The 19,247-nt window shown below is 46.0% G+C and overlaps 1 protein-coding gene across 1 annotated transcript; it reads right to left on the bottom strand.

Annotated features, from left to right (window-relative positions):
• Positions 1-528: 528 nt before the first annotated feature.
• GSTK1 (glutathione S-transferase kappa 1) lies at positions 529-4,161 on the bottom strand. The gene is made up of 8 exons (XM_054564556.1): positions 3,986-4,161; positions 3,359-3,440; positions 3,028-3,156; positions 2,595-2,695; positions 2,398-2,433; positions 1,486-1,602; positions 1,059-1,152; positions 529-780 (listed from the first exon to the last, which is right to left on the bottom strand). The coding sequence occupies exons 1-8, from the start codon at positions 4,055-4,057 to the stop codon at positions 731-733; spliced, it is 681 nt and encodes a 226-aa protein (XP_054420531.1). The 5' UTR covers positions 4,058-4,161; the 3' UTR covers positions 529-730.
• Between the last annotated feature and the right edge of the window lie 15,086 nt (positions 4,162-19,247).

Raw genomic sequence — 19,247 nt, 5'->3', positions numbered from 1 at the left:
GAGCAGTGGGCTCACAGTAGGCAGGGGCAAGCCTGGGGTTTTCTCAGGAGCCGGAAGCGGGTGAGAGGAGGGGGTGACAGGGGATGAGCAACTGCCCTGGGCCAAGGCTACTCTAGCCGGTCTCCCTGTGCTGCCTTGCCCTGGTTCTGCGGGTCAGCGTAGCTGGACCCCGTTTCAACATCTGGGCGCAAGCTCAGCCACGCTCTGGTTCCCTCCAGCCTTCACACCCATGGTGCCTAGGTCCCAGCCCCCTCTCAGACACCCTGGCTGGTCAGAAGGCCTTAAGCGCCAAATTGCATAACTGCAAAGTCCATCTGGCCTAGTCTGCTGTCCCCGACAGAGAGCCCTGGGGAAGTTTCTGCAGAAAAAGAGGGACCGTTTCCTGCTCCTTCGGCACCAGCCTCTCCAGGCTGGCGGAGAGCAGGAACGAAGGTAGGAAGAGCTGATCCTCTGCCCCACCTAGAGGAGATGGGGTGTGACTGCAGGTACAAGAACACACAAACTCCACAGAAGACCCAGACCCGGAGCTGCTGCACCCAATGGCATTCGGTTTATTCTTGGGGAGACAGAGTTTGGCGTCCCCGAAAGGCACTTGGGAGGCACAGAAGTAACAGAAGCCGTGAGAGTAACGCAGATGATGTACCCGGGCCAGGGCCACCGAGGAATGTCCATGCCGGCGCCCCTCGGTGGAGCAGGGCTGCGTAGATGGTTTTGCTTCCTCGGGGCATCCTTAAAGTTTGGCACGCGCAGCTGCAGGCACAGGGCCCATCCACTTCTCCCCTGGAAGGAGGAAACCATGCACGTCCACGCCGGACTCCACAAGCCCCCAGAGGTTCTCAGAAGAGCTGTGCTAGGCTTCGAGGTACAGGGGCTTCCTTCTCTCCTATGGCGGGGAAGGCGGCTCCTCCCCATTCAACCTCAAGCACCCTGTGTCTACATAGGGCTTCACTGTTGAAAATGCCAAGAACATTTTTTGCTCTGAATCTGTCCTTCTGGTGATTGATATAATGTCAGTGGGACTGGGGTCAAGGGCAGCTCAGTGTGAACCTGTCACTTACCCAGCAGGTGTGCCAGCAACTCCATCCGGTCAGAGCCAAAGAGCATGTGGGTTTGGTTGTCCACGTGGACCACAGTGACAGGCAGCCCAAAGGCCTAGAGAAAGCAGTACAAGTGCAGGGAGGAAGGTGTCCGTTAGGCTGGGGTTGAAGGCTATGAGCCAACCCTTGTCTGAGATCACAGAAGCAAAGGAGGCGGAGGTGTTTGGTAAGAGACTCCACGGCTCTAAGGAGTTTTCTAACTCTCAGATGCTCCTGTCTTTATCACCATCTCTCTCCCCCTCTTCCTTTCCTTGGGCTCAGGGACAGGAAGGGAGAGGAAGGTCTTCTGGGAGAGCTATGGATGATTTGTGTAGGGGGCAGCTTTGGGACAGGAGCGTGGGGACCCAGCAAAGACTCTCAGACTCTGCTCAGCTCAAGTGTGGCTCACCCCGTATTGGCAGGCCGCCTCAGTGGTCTCCTTGAGCTGGTTTTTCACCTGTGGTGTTGAGATCTTTTCCAGGAGTCTCCGGGCCTGTTCTGTTGACATGCCAGCCTTCTCTGCGGCCTGAGGGGATGTGACAGGGACACAGCTGTGTCTGCATTAGTGGGAGAGGGGATCTCAGGAGAAACTTGGGTTTTTCTACTTTCTGCCCCCAAGTTTTCCTGGCAGGACTTTACCCACCCACGAGCAGAGGTCTGTCCTTGCCAAGAGGGGCTATTTTCTTCCTTGAGAATCTTGAGTTTGGTGGAAAAAGCAGGTGGCAAAGAGTTATAGTTGCATAAATTTAACACCAGAGGGCGACTTAGAAACAGGTCCTGACCTCCCCCATAACCCATGAGGAAGGCAGGTCCAGGTGGTAACAAACTTGGTCAGCCATAAAGAGCTTGTTGGTAGCAGAGGCAAAGTGAAAATCTGAATCCTGGATGTTAAATCTCGGGTTCTTGCCTTTTCACTGCTCAGAATCCCTGGATATCTTTCTTTTTGTTTAAGTCAAGGGCTGGGCTCTAATTCCCATGGGATTTCCTGGTGAGCTTTCTGTTGGACTGTTTGCTAATACTTCATCCCTCCCTATGGGGAAAGGTTGCTAACGTTTATCCTCTCTCCCACTGACTTCTTCCATCAAATAAATTCGAATGGAGAATTTTCACTTCCTCTTTCAACCCTGATATACTTTTGACAATCCCCTGAGTTCCAGCCTTTCAGCAATCTGACCTCTCACACAGATATCCTTTCTCCCCAAGTAACAATGACCTCTTCCATCTACTAGGGAAACTATGTCCTCTCCGCCCCCAAATGCCATCTGCTCTCAGATACGCTAGGAGAGGAGGGGTGGGCTGGGCACAGGGCCAGGACACTCACTGCCAGGATGCTCTGAGGCTCGGTGATGTCTTCATCCTGGGAAGAGGAGACCACTCAGCAGGAAGGGGGTGGCCAGGCGAGGGGCAGGAGGGACAGTAGGTCAGTGAACAAGAGGGGAGGGCAGGGGCAGGAGTCTGGGAGCAGGCCACCATGTCACCCAGGGTCTCCCAGGCGGGCTCCCAGAGCCCTGCCCTCACCCGCGCCCAGACGCGCATCCACAGCTCCCTGGACGCTCTCTCCAGCACCTCCGGGTGCTCCATGTTGACAGCGGTGAGGAAGCGCATGGCCGACAAACTTCCTGTGGGGCACAAGCAGCCGCAGGGAGAGCTCCCCCAGCTAGTTTCCCCTTGGTGGGCCTGCCTGTCCTTTCCTGCTTCGGACGTCCCTGAGCTCAGTTGCCTTCAGCCTCCCACCCAAGTTTCTCCTAACTGGTTTGTCCTGCTCTTTCTCCTCTTATGCGCCACCCCCCCGCCCGCCCCCAACCATCTTTTTGCTCAACCCTGATCCTGAGTTTTCCCAGGGCTTGTTTCTCCGAAGGTGGCCGCCCACCCTGCCCCTCCTTCTGGGCTCCGCAAGCTCCAGCTCCGCTGCCTTCCATTTGCTGTCTTGTCTACAGCCCATGCTCTTCACCTTTTTCAAGGATCACAGCGAAGAAATCCTTGGGGAGCTTCAAGGGGACCTGGACATGCTGTCTCAGAAGCTTAATGTCACTTGTCATGTACTGGGCCTTGCGGGGAACCAGAGCTGGAGGCTTGTTTCCTGCAAGTGGAAAGTTGTACTGGCTGGTGAAAAGCGACCTAAGAATCCCAGGCTTGGGGGACCCCTCCTGGGTTCTGGGTAGAGGGCAAATTAGTACCTGCTGGTGCCCACATAAAAACCCACTGGAGGGCAGCCCAGGGCCCTGGGCCTTTGACATCCGCCCTACCTCAAGTCCCCGCCCCAGGTGCTGCGGCCTTCCTACCACTGTCTTTCATGATCCCTGCAATGAGGCTCGGGCGCAACTGCAGGTGGATGTTCCAGATGTTCTTATAGCGGCACAGGATCTGCAGGAGCGGAAACCGAGACCCCAGCCAGGGTGCAGAGGGAAGGTGTGAACGTGGTGGAGAGAAAGGGAAGGGTGTTTCATGGCAACTGGTTAGCCAGAGACTCCAAGTGCAAAGTAGGGGTTAGGCGGACACCCTGAACTGCTCGGCTTGAAATGGCTAAAGTCGCTCACTCCTGGAACACTGTCACAGGACTGTAGCTCCTGCGGACAGTTTCTGTCCTGTTCTGCACACCTCCCCTCGCCCCGCCCCCACCAAGTGACATCAGAGGGCTAAGAAGTGGCGGTCCCCTGGCTTTCTCTTTGATTCTTTGGAGTTGCCCCTTCTCGAAACCACTGTGGGAAACCGCTGTCTTAGGATATAAGGGTTCGACCTGGAGCCAAGGACTGTTTGCGTTTTACAAACACGAAGTGACCTTCAGCCCCGGCTCACTGCCTGCAGGTTCTAAACCACCTTCGGCAACGCCAGGAATGGCAAGAGCCCATGGGCCCCGCGACTTGGGCTCGCCCTTCCCTCTGCCCTCGTAGTCCCAGCCTCGGCGTCACCTCGAAGCCCAGCCAGGAGTAGGGGGACAGCACATCGTAGAAGAGCTCCACGGTCCGCGGCACGGGCCCCATGCTGCAGCGCGGGGAAGCGAGACCCTGTCTAGAAGAGCCGACGCACGTTTCCTTTACTCTGGAGCGCAGCGACACTGCCCAGTGCTCGGTCCGCCCCGAGGACCGCCTCCCGCCTTCACTGCGCAGCCTCCGGGAGCAGACCTGCCTCCCGCGGTCAGGCGGCAGAAGGCAGCGGGCGGGGCTGCGCTACGGGGAGCCGGGGCGGTGGGGTGTCCTACCTGAGCGCGATGGCTGAGTGGCCCGTGCACGTCTGGGTCGCCTCCCTGCCCTGGAGTGGAGTCTGGGGCAAAGGGGAGTGGTTTCAGGTCCACGCTGCGCCTCTCCCTTAGCTGTGCGCCCTCCGCAAGCCACTCAACCTCTCTGAACTTCAGTTTCCTGTCCGTCGTAAAAATGAGGATGCTTAATGATAACTCCTACATCATATAGACGTGGGAGGAATGAAAGGACTCAGACTGGTAGTTGCATGAACTTCCCGAGACTGGGGCAGAGTAAGAAGTGGATATATATTTATGCACGGGGTCTGGCAGAAGTAGCTCATATTTGAATGTGGTTGGTAGGGTAATAATATGTGCGTAATAATTTACAGTTTTAATTTGAACATTTCACTTAAAATGTCATATGGTGTACTTGAGTGCGATATCATCATGTTACAGAATTACATGCTTATGCTTTTGTAATACAAGGGGCGTTATTTGTGCCAGACCCTGTTTATATGTATCTTTATATTTATATTTACATTTACATTTGTATTTGTCAAAGCTTAACGCAATGCCTGGAACATATTTAACCACAGGCACATATTTTGTGAGTGAGTGAAGGAGAGTCTGAGGCTTCACCGCAAGGACAGCTGGAGGGACCATGGGAGCGGCCTGTCCTGCTTGTATTTGTGAGCGCCACGTTGCCTTATATTGGGATTACACTTTCCGCAAAAAGACAGATTTTTTTTTAAGTTTCATTTAAGTTTATTAAAATTCTTTTAACATTACCTGGCTGGTGTGGCTCAGTGGACTGGGCGCCCGCCTGCGAACCAAGAGGTTGCCAGTTTGGTTCCGGTCAGCGCACATGGCTGGGTTGTGGGCAGGGTCCCCGGTTGTGGGAGTGAGAAGGAACCTCCCCATTGATGCTTCTCTTCCTCCCCTGCAGCCCCGACTCCATAAAAATAAGTAAATAAAATATTAAACATTTATTTTAACATTATTATTTTTATGAATTGGAAAACACATAACAATAAAGATTCTACTTCTTGTTAGTATTTATTAGGGAAAAACCCTAGGCCATCAGAATACAAAGCCACGGTATAAACATTTACATGGAGTAGAGCGTGCAAAATGGAATGAGAAATGTTATCGTTGCCCACTTGCAAATCAATTGCTTGATGATCACTGAAACTGAAAAATTATACTTTGTTTTTCTCTATAATATTAATTTAAAAGTATCCAAGAACTAATTTAGCCCAATAATAAGATTTTATTTTAAAAACAGATCATTTATTTTTTAAAACTTTTATATTAGGAAATAATTGCATTCTTACAGAAGAGCTGTAAAGGTACCGCAGAGTTTCTGCACGCCCCTCCCCCGCTTTCTCTAAAGTGAACATCTTCCACAACCACCGTGTAATGATTAAACTGAGAAATTCACACTGGTACATGACTATTAACTAGAGTACAAACTTCATTGGGATTTCCCCGTTCTCCCTACTAATGTCCTCTTTCTGTATCACGATCCAGCCCAGGACACCACATACAGTTTAGGTGTCATGTCTCTTCAATGTCCTCCCGCCTGAAAGTTTCTCACCTTTTTCTTATGTTTCATGACCTTGATATTTTTGAAAGGTATGGGTCAGGTATTTTGTACAGTGTCCCTCAGTTTGAGGTTGATGTTTTCTCACTGCCAGGTCAGGGTCATGGATTTTGGGGGAGTACTGTATACCACACAGATAAAGTGCCCTTCTCCTCAGGTCTGATCAGCAGGGTCCTGGGATCAACATGGCTTATTGCTGGTGATGTTAACCTGATCACTTGGTTAAAGGGGAGAAACTGTCACTACTTTCCCGTTTCCAAACTCTATTCTTTGGAAGAGAGTCACTAAATGCAGCCCACACTCGGGTTAGGGGAGAGGTTGGGGAGAGGGACTTGGACGATGAAGCCCACCTCCTGGAGGGAAGAACAGCAAAGAATTTGTGGGCATGTGTTAAAGCTGCCATGGTAACTAAGGCATATTTTGGGGGAGATACTTTGAGACTATGCAAGTGTCCTGTTCCTCCTTAAACTTTCACCAACCAATTTTCTCATTCGTCAGTGGATCTTGCCTGCAGCACTTACTACTGCAGTGTTCTAAGGGTGATTTTCTATTCCCCGCATTTCTTCTACATTTATTAATTGGAATTCTTCTGAAAGAAAGATTGTCCCATTTATTTATTTATTCACTTAATCATTTACATAAGTATGGACTCATGAATGATATGTATTTTAATAATCTTAGACTGGTAAAACATTGATCTGAGTCTCTACATCCTGCTTCCATACATCATCATTTACATTATTATCGTCACCATCATCACCATCATCACCATCATCATCATCATCATCAGGTTGGGCCTTGTTGTGGATAGTATGGCCTGGGGTAACACAAAGATTAGGTACACTTCTAGGCACAACCCTCCTCATATTGCTGAGAGGCACGTCTAGGTACTGGTTAGAGCTGTTGAAACAAGAAAGAGTATTTAAGTCAATTATTTAAAATAAGAAAAGAGCACTGGCTGGTGTGGCTCAGTGGACTGAGCACCAGCCTGTGCATCAAGGGGTCACCAGTTCGATGCCTGGTTGGAGCACATGCCTGGGTTGCGGGCCAGGTCCCCAGTGGCGGGGGGGTGCTCAAGTGGCAACCACACACTGATGTTTCTCTATCTCTCTTTCTCCCTCCCTTCCCCTCTGTCTAAAAATAAATAAAATCTTTAAAAAAATAATAAAGTAGGAAAAGAACTACTAGAGGAACGAAACACATAATTACAAACTTCGGAGGAGGGAGAAAGGGGGTATGTAAACCCCGTTTCATCTTTCATGGACAAGTCAGTCATACTGTCTACGATAGAACCATCACTAGGGCTTAATCATGTAATTGGGAATTAAATGTATGAAGCCAGAAATACTTTAAGTTGCCTTTTCAAATCAGTAAAAGATGGATTATTCAGCAAATAGTATTGGGACAAGTGGGAGATTTAGATAAAACATAGATGGACCCGTACCTTATACCTTACACAAGGAACATCTTTGGATGGACTAAATACTTAAATGTTAAAGAGAGAAACCAATAAAATACCTGGGAAATGATGGGAAAACCTTTTTAAAAAAATCTTGGAGTAGCCCTGGCTGGTGTGGCTCAGTGGACTGAGCACCAGCCTGAGAACCAAAGGGTCACTGGTTCTATTCCCAGTCAGGGCACATGCCTGGTTTGTGGGCCAAGTCTTGGGAGAGGCAACCACACATTGATGTTTCTCTCCCTCTCTTTCTTCCTCCCTTCCCCCCCTGTAAAAATAAATCTTAAAAAAAAAAAATCTTGGCATAGACACAAATTTTCTAACTGTAATATTAAATGCAGAAACCTTAAAAACAAAATTTAAAAAAATCTGGTTAAATCTAATAAATTGAAAAATAACTGGGAAAAGTATTTGGATTCATTTCAGGCAAAATGCTAATTATCCTAGTATGGAAAGAGCTAAAAAAAATTGGCAAAAAAAAGAACAGAGGCCCAGTGGGAAAATGAGCAAACAATAAAAACAGAACCTTCACAGAAATGGATATAGAGACGGCGTATGAAAATTTCAAGTTAAAATTACACTATGATATATTTTCATCTAAAGTTGTCAGAGGTCAAAAAGTTTGATGACCCAGAGTGCTGGAAAGTCATTTGTCTTATGTAACTGGTCAGAGGGTAAATCTGTGTAACCTCTAAGGACGGCAGCTTAGCAATATGTCCTTTTTACAAATGCACACACCCTTCGACCTGGCCACTCCATTTTTAAGAATTTATACCATAAAAATATTTGTCTACATTCAGCATGGTGTGCTATGAGGTTATTTGTGATGGCATAGTTTGTAATGGCAAAAATTAGAAACTACCTAAATGTTCACCAATGTGCGACTAACTCAATACACTAATATTTATAATGTTTTCAACTTTAAAAAGAACCTGGAAGCTCATTATATATTAATATTGAATGATATCCTATGTATTGAATACTAAGTAAAAAACAAGAAGGTATAAAACAGTGCATATTTTTCCTATCCTTTTTTAAGGGATTGAAATACTCTCTAATCTGTGAGTATACACATGACATATATGCTGGTTGATATGCTGAATGGTGAGACAAAAAGCTGATTAAAATTGGTTGCTTTTGAGGAAGAAAGCTAGGTGACTGGGGGCAGAGAAGGAGAGAGAGTTTTGTTGTATATAATGTTTAACACTTTTTAATTTTTTGACCCATGCGAGTATATTATGTATCCAGAAAGAAAGACAGGCAGGAATGAAGGATAGAGGGAGGAAGATAGGAAGAAAAACTAAGAAAGGAAGGAAGTTGTGTTTAGGAACTTGTTCTGGCGGAATGGGAAGGGGATTGCAAGGAGATTTATTTACATGGTTGATTTCCATGTGTGTACTTTACTTAGCTTGAAGGAAAATATCCATGATGAGGACCATGTAGGAACATATGCGATACAATTTTAAGATACAATATTTGTCAAGATACAACTGAGCATTTACATCACTGGTTCTAAAGCCTGACATTTTCCTATGGATTTACCAAAGGTTATGTGAAATTCTGTCTGCTTGCTTTTGCATTTGAGAAACCAGACCAAAATGTGAGAGAGTGGTTGGCATCATGATGGTTCTAATTTTGGATATGCCATGCTATATTAAAAGAGGTAAGTGTTGGCAAGCCAGGGTACTTTAAATACAATTAACACATTTAGTTAGAACATCCCTCAGTTCATCAAGACATACCACTGCGACGACATCACGGCTGGAAACAACTAGTATGTTCTATCACTATACCCTTGTAAAATATGTACAAAATATATTGGACATGTGGACAAAAAAAAATGAAAAAAAAATAACTGTATTAGGGATTACATACAATGTTTCTTAATTTCTCAGACTCTCAGACTTCGATAATTTGTTTTTGTTCCTTTAAAACAAAGTAAAATGGCTTTATGGAGGTAGAATGACATCCAGTCAACTGCACACAATTGAAGGGTACACTTCAGTAGGCTTTCACATATGCGCAGGCAGGCACGCACCCGCAGAACCATCACACCACGAAAACCGTGAACATATCTGCCACCCCCAAAGTTTCCGGGTGTCCCCTGGCTATCCGCCAGCCCTCCGTGCCCTCCACCCCCTAACAACCAGGGCTCTCTTTTTTGTCGCTAGAGGCTAGTTGCACCAATCTTTCCATCACTATCAGATCAGACTTTTTTTATAATAAAAATCTTCACATCCCCAAATAAATGTGAGAAGCCAGAGCCATTGTTTCCTGGGGTCACAGCGGGGAGGCGAACTCCGGGAGGTTAGAGAGGAGACACTGTATCAGGGACTGGTTTTAGGACGGCCGTCTGGGGACAGGGAGGGACAGGGGAGACGCGAGGGAAGGAAGGGCCTGGCGCGGAAGGAGACCAGGGGCGGCGCGCTGTCTGAAGCCAGGCCGCAGCCAGCCCCACAAGGAATCCCGGGGCTGGGGTGGCCCTGCAGAGTTGTCCCAAGTTGGGTGAGTCGGCTGGACCTTCACACCCGCTCAGATGCCAGTCATAGGGTGCGGGCTGCCCTGGGAGAGGGCTGATCATGGTTACGGTGACTTTTCAGCAGCGGGCTGTCTGGGGGCCGGGGTCGTGCCTGAAGGGGCACCCGCGCAGACACCATAGTGCCCCTGATACAATAATCGTGGTATTTCCCCCATCCTGAAATAATATCATTAGAAAAACAAATTTCAACTTGTGGAAAGGAAAGGGGCGTTGAAATATTTGAGGATTTTTTTTTTTTTTCTTTTAGAATTTGAAAGGACGGTGAGAACAACCCTTATGTTGAAAATGATTCGGGTGTTCATGAATTCCTGCTTTCACTCCCTCCGCAGGATTTCTCAACCTCAGCGCTGCTGATATGTCAGCCCGGGTGATTCCTGGTTCTGGGGGGCCATCCTGCATGTGGGGGGGTGTTTAGGGGCATCCCGGGCTTCCACCCACTAGAAGCCAAGTGGCACCCCTCAACCCCACTGTGACAATAAAATATACCAAGGGAAAGAAAACAGATGCAAGGGACTCCGTATCTTGAGACTCCAGTCATGCTAAAGTTGCGGAGAAGACAGACAGCAGGTCAGCGGTTTCCCCTGAGGCCGGGAGTGGGAGCGACAATGGCCTCCAGAGGCGCCCCCCGGGAACTGTCCGAGGCGTGGGAATCGCTAGATGCCTCCTGCGGGGTCAGAACCATCCCTGGCTGAGAACCACAGACCAGTGTTTGTTCAGTGCCCTGCCTGTGCCCGTGCCGTTCTGAGTGCTCAGGATACAAGAGCTCAGTTTATCCTCTGACGCAGGGATCAAAAGGCAAAATTGGTGGACGAATTCAATGTAAAGTGTGCACTGTGTGTGTGTGTGACGGGGGATGTTGGGGAAATGAGGAAGAATCGGGGAAAACTTTCTATCGAAAGTGGACCTCAGTGAAGACTTGAAGGGTTGGTAGGAGTTAGGTAAGCGTTTGGCCGGAGGGAGAGCGGGTGGATTTGCACCCCAAGCCAGCGAGAGCCAGAGCGAGCCAGCAACGTGCGGAAGTGCGGTTGCCCTGAGCCTCGAGCCTGGTGCCTGGCGAAATGGAGAGAAGTTCACTTCTGCTGCAGGGAGTGGGCGAGGGCAGGGGCAGGAGATAAGGCCCGAGAGGTGGTGGGTAGAGGCTGGGTCACGTGACACGTCTCAGCATCTCTACTTGAATGACCTCAAGCTTAGTGTGCTATTTTAAAATGCATTTTATAATAAAAGACAAGTAGTTCCATTGCTTAAGTACTCAGTAGTGCTTCCTGTGGCGTAGAAAAACATGCAAGACCTGTTGGTAATTTAATTGTGTGTTGAATCACATAGCCACAACATATATCTGTTATTTAGTCAATACACAGAACACTTAGAACTTAGTACTTATCAGACACTATTCTAAGTTTTTATAAAAAGTGAACTCATTTAACCCTGGCTGGTGTGGCTCAGCGGATTGAGTGCCGGCCTGCAAACCAAAGGGTCGACCTTACGATTACCAGCCAAGGCACAACAGCGGGCCGGGTCCCCAGCTCGGGGTGTGCAAAAGGCAACCACACATTGATATTTCTCTCCCTCCCTCCCCCTCTCTCTAAAAATAAATAAATAAAATCTTTAAAAAAAATTAACTTGTTTGATCCCCATGACAACCCCGCAGGGTAGGCACTGTTTTTTTTTTTAGCAGCTTTATTCAATAGGCTTAATTTATGTAGCATAAAATTTACCTGTTGTAAGTGTGCCATTCAACAATTTTTCCTGAATTTGTAGAGCTGTGCAGTCATCACCACAATCCTGTCTTAGAATATTTCCATCAGCTCAAAAAATTCCCTGGCACCAGTTTGCAATCAGTCCTATTCCCACCCTAGTCACAGGCATCCACCGACTGGCTTTCTGTCTCTATGGATTTGCCTTTTCTGGAAAATTCAAAATGTGATACATATATAGCATCTGGTTTCTTTCACTTAGCATGATGTTTTTGAGGTTCATTCATGTTGCAGCATGCATCCGTAGTTGTCTACTTTATATTGATGAGTAGTATTCCGTTGTATGGATGTACCACACTTTGTTTAGACACTAGTTCAGAGATTTTTTGGCCAGTGTGCTACAAGAATTTTTAAAACACACAATACCTGACTATTTCAAAAAATTACATTTATTTTATAGAGAGAGGGGAAGGGAGGGAGAAAGAGAGGGAGAGGAACATTGATCCATTGCCTCTCATATGTGCCCTGACCGGTGACTTTTCACTGTGTGGGACAATGTCCCACCAACTGAGTCACACCAGTCAGGGCACAACACCTAACTATTTAGTCAGGGGCACTGACCTCTTTTTCTTCAGGTTGTCACATAAAAAAAATAACAGCCAATTCAACAATAGCTGTCCGGTGTGAATGAATTAAAATTATGCCTATTTTTTGGTCAAATCTGCAAAAAATACATTTTTTTTTGGTGTGCTGCAGACTTTTAATAATTAGTTTATATGTGCCATAAGATGGAAAAGGTTGAAAATCGCTGCCTTAACCAGTTGATGGGTGTTTGGATTATTTCCACTTCTTGGTCATTATAAAAACAATGCTGCTATGGACATTTGCATACACATCTTGGTTTATTTTCCTTTCTTTTGGGTAGGTATCTGGGCCTAATGGTAAGTTTGTGCTTCACTTTTTAAGGAACAATCTGTTTTAAAGGAGCTGTTTAGGTAGGTATATTATCACCATGGTCCTGATCTTATGGATGGGGGAAAGTGAGGCACGGAGAGATTCAGAAACTCGTCCGAGGCCTTGCATGAAACCTGCAAGTGGTGGAAGTGGGAACTGAACCTGTGCGTTCTGGGGCTGGCCTCTGAGAACTCGCCGCTAAACCCCGGCGGCCACTTCCTGCTCAGCTTCAAAGAACGAACCTTGCCCACTGGATTTGGTTTCAAACTGCTGGAAAACATGTTATTCTGCTCTGTCCATGGGAACTGGGCTGAAAGAATTCCCGTGATGTTCCTTTCCTTCTTTACCTCTAAGGTCATTCCCTAAGCAAAGTTCAGCCCACTCAAGTATTTTTATTTTCGTGTTCCTTCCGTGAGAACAATAAATGAATCTCGTGAGTGTTGGCAGCCAGGATTTGTAAACTCTCCTGTGACCAAGTGCAAGTCCCCTTTCTTGGACCAGGCACCACCTTCTTAGGACAAAACACCGTTCTAGCTGTTGATTCAACGTGGGTGCCTGGTGGTTTCCTTTTCGTGCAGCCACTGGTAGCGGGCAGCGCGCGTGCCATGACGGCGCCTGGGCCGACTTGCCCGCACTCAGGGGCCAACTGCTTCAAAACCCTTTGCTCTGATTGGTTACTACTTCCTCCTGAAGTCCCTGCTGCTGCCGAGAGGTGATGTGGCCACCATCCCCCGCACCTTGACATTCCGAAGGATTGGAAAGAACAAGGCTGCCTGCTCTCCAGCACGCTCCAGCAAACCAGTGTGGGGACGCGTTTCTAAGCCTTCAGGTTAACTTACACATTAATAGGCAATTTTGGTGATTGTTCTTAAAGAGATATGAACTACCTTGAGAGAGGCCTAATCACAGACAAGGTTATAGCGAGGTTCTGCTGGGGTCTTTGGCTTCTAGTAATTTGCTCTTTGGGAATGGGTGGTTTCTACGCGTCGTTACTGTGGGAATATAATGTCAAAAATCATATCGACTAGGAAGAGGCACAACCGTGATCCTAACTCAAGTCCCAGATCCGACGCCCTAAATCACCCTGTCCCACTCCTATCCTCCAGAGTCCCTTTGTGACCGTGCAGGCTAAGCCAAGTGTCTCTCTTTAGGGTGGTTGTGCCGCCCGTGCGTTCTCTTGCCATGGCCCTTATTGCAGTGCATTGAAATTTTCCGTATCTCCCAGTCTACTATAAACTGCAGGAAGAAAGTGTGTGTGTACGTGTGTGTGTGTTAACCTCAGGTACAGAGAAGATTGAATTAATCTGTCCCTTCAATTCATAGCTCCCTGTTATACATACAAGTCCCCATCCTTGTTTTTTTTTTTTTTAAATGCTCACCTGAGGATATGTTTATTGATTTTTTAGAGAGAGAGAGAGAGGAACATCGATGTGAGAGAGAGAGAGAGAGAGAGAGAGACATCGATTAGTTGCCTCCCATACGTACCCTGACTGGGCATTGAACCTGCAACCTAGGTATATGTCCTGACCAGGGATCAAACCCACAACCTTTGGAACAACCCTCCAACCAACTGAGCCACCTGGGCAGCGACCCACTGATGTTTTTTAACTTTACTTTTCTCTTCCACTCTTGATCCCCCCACTCATTATTATGGATAATAATAACAACAACATTACAATGCAGTGAGTACTTATTGCCAAGCATGGATTAAGGACTGTATATTAACTCAGCTCATCTTTACAACAACCCCACAGAGTAGGAACTACTATTATTTCCCATTTTTCAGATAAAGAAACTGATTAAACAGAGATTAAGAGACTGGCTCAGACTTTACAACTGTGTTATATGGCTCTCCCAGACATGTGTGCTATTGTAGTTAATAAATACCATGGACACGAATATCTCCTCCTTAAACCTACAGTGCTGTGCTGTGTGTGAGGAGTTTTCGTATGTGTTAGCGCTGTTTGTGCTTCTAGTTCACCGATTCCGACAGCAGCCTGATGTTCTGCACTGGGCGTCCATCACACTTTACTGACCCATTGTCCCCGTTTGCGGTGCCTTCCACCCCCTACCGCCACAAACAGGGCCACAAGGACCGTCTTTCTCCACATCCCTGCACGAACCTGTGCTAGGGTTTCCCTTGGGGGCCGTGCCTGGGAGTGGATATCTGGGTCCAAGTGTCTGTGAATATCCCATTTCACCGAGCGCGGGCAGATTGCTCTGCAGAAGCAGGGAATGATTTCACAATCCTGCCAGCAGTACGAAGGGTCTCCTTTCTTCACATCCTCGCAACACACGGTAATTTTTAGCTATTCTGAGGAATGTGGAAGGAGTATGTTATTGTTGTTGTCATTTGTGTATTTCCAGATAAAACAGGGATGATCCCCTCTCCTGTTAGGCTGTTGATGTTGTTCCCCATTAGTCTTTGTGGGCGCATATGCCATGTGTGTTCTAGCTACTGGTCCCTGGCCGTCATCTGTGCCTTTCATTGAATGGAATGCCAATCAATTTTTGAACTTTTGGGATGTTGTGTCATAAGCCATTCTCTATCCCTTAGTCACAAAGTTATTCTAAATTTTCTTCTGTGAACTTCATAATTTTACTTTTCACATGTAGGCCTTTTATCCATTTAGATTTACCATTGTATGAAGAAAATTTACCTTTGCATGTAAGAGAAAGGGATCCAACTTCATTTTTTTCTAAACAGTGAGCCTCACTCCCAGAATCGATAATGTCTCCTTTGCCCACTTATATATTCAAAAAAGTTCATTAAAAATTAATATTTTATTTCTAGAAAGATCTAGTAGATTTGTTAATAGGTAAATTTTTTGCTCCTATACGATTATTATTTACCTTTGTAGTCTTACTACCTGGCACAATATCTCACATATACAGTGATAGAACTGAATATTGATAGAACTGAAGTGTTTGTTGTTCACCTGATTTATGTTCAGTGAGTGAGCAGGGAAACAAAAGGTGTGATGATAGAGGCCACATCTAAACCATCTTGTTCTCTTTTGAGTGAGAGGAGAGAAATGAGAGCAAAGTTCAGGCCTTCCATAACCAACTGTGCTTTGGTTTTAGTTCTTGTAATTGCTAAATAAAATCAGCAGCTCTTGATTAAGAATAGCTTCAGCATAGAGTTTTAGAGGTGGCTACATACATGGATCAATAGCGGGGTTCCTGGAATTTCAAAGGAAAATATGGAGCTTAAACCAAGAGGTGAAAAGGGAAAAATGTCAGTTAATATAATCAAATTAATGGTGTGTTGACTATTGAGTAGCAAATACGTCTACTGGAAAAGGTTCATGTTATACAAATGAGGAGGCTGCCATCTAGTGGTAATATGTTCGAACTACACCCTTTGCTCTTCATTTCTAAGTAATAAAAGGAAACACGGTGCTTTCGCTATGGTAGGCGCTATTCCAAGAATTTTGCACATTACAGCAATAACCCCACTGGACAGAGATATTTATTACCCCTACTTTAAAGGTGAGGACATTGAAGCGTAGAGGGGCTGAGCAACTTGCTCAAGAGTCGCAGAGCCAATACTGTGTTGAAATCTAGGTTGCGTGGCTCTGGTACCCCGTAGGTTCAACCTCTGCTATTTGCCTGAGAGGAAGAGCGGGTGGTGCGTGGGTGGCTCGCAGCTCTTCCCCGCACCCCCTGGGTGAGGAGGACTGCGAGTTCAGAGAGCGAGCCTTAAGCTTTCTTTAGAGAAGCTGGAAAAGACCTTTGGAAAGTAATTAACACCTAGTTTTGGGGGAAAAAATAAGAGAGATCGTAAGACTTTTCTTCATGATTTTTTGGATTAGAACAGAAACAGGTAGTTTATGACTATTATAGAACTTCTTAAAATAAAGACTTGTTGAAGAGTAATGTGAAATTGATCAACTGCTGTATGAGGAGAGAAGACAAAACAATTGCAGGATCTATTCTGCAAGGCACGATAAAAATGCTCCAAGAGACAGAGAAGCCAGGAAAAACAAGCAGAACCATTTTCAGAGAGACGTTTGCTAAATACCGCAGGACCTATTTAAACATTGTTGAAATGGGCAAAACCGAGTTGGAAGGACTACAGTTTAGAAACCACACATGTAACAATTCAAGGAGGATCAAATAACCCTCTGAGAATGGTGGTGGCATTTAGGAGAAAGGCACAAAGTGGCTGTGAGTTCCTAATTTAACACCCACAATATATTTTAGGCTAACACCGCTGGAAATATAGGATGGGGCAAAAAGATATTTACAGTTGTGAGTACACAAAACAGAGTTTATTTTTGAAGTCTTATTTATTAATTATTGTATTATTTTGTACATGAACAACTGTAAATCTATTTTTGCCCCACCCTATATTTGAACTCTCCTCAAAGCCTTTCACAGAAACCACTGGCAAGATGCTGATAGTTGTTGAGGCTGCCATACATAGAGGATCATTGCACTGATTTTCCACTTTTCTGTATGTTGGAAATTTTCCATAATTAAGATTTCAAAAAGAACCACGCCATCAGGCTCTTTAAATGACTATATTCAGAAAATGAATAAAATAAAGGTTCAAGATCTGCCAGAAAATGTAGGCCTGTGAGGCCGTGAGGAAGGCTTTTGCATGACCAGCTGATGGTGTGTGGGCAAGGGGAAGCCACCGGAGGATTTTAAGCAGATGCGTGTGTGCCTGTGTGTGAAGTTCAAGTGTATGTGTCTGCTCATAAAGTACTGGAACTGGGGTCCACGTCATGGATGTGGTTGAAAGGTAATGCTAATGCGTGAAATCTGAATAGAGTCAATCATTTTGGCAGTGCTCAGGTGACCAGTTATCCCGGTTTGCTCATGCCCAGGTTTTTTTTCTGAGATGCAGGATCTTCAGTCCTGGATGGCTGGTCACCTTAGCCGTGGCAAGAGATGAAGTGTATGAATTGTGAGTGAGTTCTGTGTTTGAAAGGTGTTCGATGGATAAGGAAACAGGAGAAAAACCAGGCAACCAAACAGATACAGAAGCCAGCGGTGGAGAGGGTAGTCAGCAATGTGCCCTGTCGCTGGCGACCAGAGAGACGACGGAGCCTCAGGCCAGAGAGTTTGGCTTTTTAGAATGACTTCTTCAGATCAGGGCTGGCCAGACCTATCTTCAGTTACGGAGGCTTCGAAAGCAAAAACTAAAACAAAACTTCTGCCATCGGATACCATTTAATATAATCAGTGCTAAAAGTTGAAATAGTATTAGTACTTTTAGATAGTAGAATAGAGATGTAGGAATTAATTAGTTAAGTAACCCATGGAAAGGTAAACTGCAAAGGCATTTTAATCATTTAACAATATGATTAGTTCACAGAGAGGGGAAAGCAATCTCTTGCAGTACTTGCAGATAATTAATTTTTATTATATTAAGATGCTTTAAACATAAAATTGAACAAATTTTAGTCAAAAATATAAATACAAAACAAACAGGCCCTGGTGGGTAGCTCCGTTGGTTAGGATGTCGTCCCCATATGCCAAGGTTGCGGGTTGGTCCTCGATCAGGGCACATCCAAGAAACAGCCAATGAGTGCATGAGTAAGTGGAACAACAATCTCCTACCCCACCCACCTGCTTCTCCCTTTTTCTCTGTAAAATCAATCAATTAAAAAAGACAACCCATAAACATAGCTAACTCCCAATACTCCCAAACAAGTGACTTTGCTCTCTGCTCATCTTGTTGATTTTAATGAATCAATTATTGAGTCTGCTCGGCATTTGTCATGCTGCGCTATAAATGAGCTTCTGGGCTAAGGGTTTCAGGGATAGAAAGAGGAGCTCTCGTTTTCCAAAGTGATAGCGAATGTTTTTCTTTTGTCAGAATACTGCCCCTGGCAGCCTTGGGAGCAGCCTCAGGCCGTATATGAGGTGCAGCTTGAACTTGGAGGTTTATTCACTGAGGTCATGTGGACTCTGATTTGAGGAAGTGTCCGGTCTGCTCAGAAACGCCAAGTCATTAGGCCTTTCCACTCTTGTACCTCAATCACTTCATAGCCAGAGCTTATGTTTGACTTTATTCTCTTTTTGAGGGGAAGAGAAGGAGAAAGAGAGTGACAGAAACATTGATGTGTGAGAGAAATAATCAGTTGCCTCTTGCACACCCCCCCAAACTGGGGACCTTGCCTACAACCCAGGCAGATGCCCTGACTGGGAATCAAACCAGTGACCTTTCGGCGCGCAGGCTGGCACTCAATCCACTGAGCCACACCAGCAAGGGCACCTTTGACTTTATTTGACTCCCTATTGTTATCTCTACACACTCCAGAGAAAATGATTCATCTAGTCCTATCTGCTGATGACCCTGCCTGTTAGCACCTGGTCAAGGGGGCGGGTCATCTGCAGTATGGCCCCACCTCGGGCTGGGAATGGGGTGGGGGTCACAGTGAAGTCATGGTTGATTTTTAGTGGTGTCCAGAGAGGAATGAGCAAAACCTTCCTTTTTTATGGCAACTGGTTGTGGGCCTATGAGATCCCCTACTACATGGGGAGCCCTTTGACCCCTGTAGGTTTCCACAGGGAGATCAGTAAATAAGTTCAGTGTATAACCGCACTGGTATTTTTGAATGACTCACAAGCATTCTCCTACTTTTACATTTACCTAAACGATATTTTCTACAATGATATATATAGTTTCTAGAATATTTTCTTATTAATTGCTTCCATAAGCATAAAAGAAAATCAAAAAGTATGAAGTAAAACTATATCCATCATTTTAAGATTTATCTCTTATTATCTGGG

The sequence above is a fragment of the Pteronotus mesoamericanus genome, unplaced genomic scaffold (genome assembly GCF_021234165.1).
Source record: "Pteronotus mesoamericanus isolate MK-2021 breed Mesoamerican mustached bat unplaced genomic scaffold, CSHL_Meso_final scaffold_85, whole genome shotgun sequence".
Lineage (NCBI taxonomy): Eukaryota > Metazoa > Chordata > Mammalia > Chiroptera > Mormoopidae > Pteronotus > Pteronotus mesoamericanus.
The sequence above is the reverse complement of the archived record's forward strand: the minus strand, read 5'-3'. Positions and strand labels throughout refer to the sequence as shown.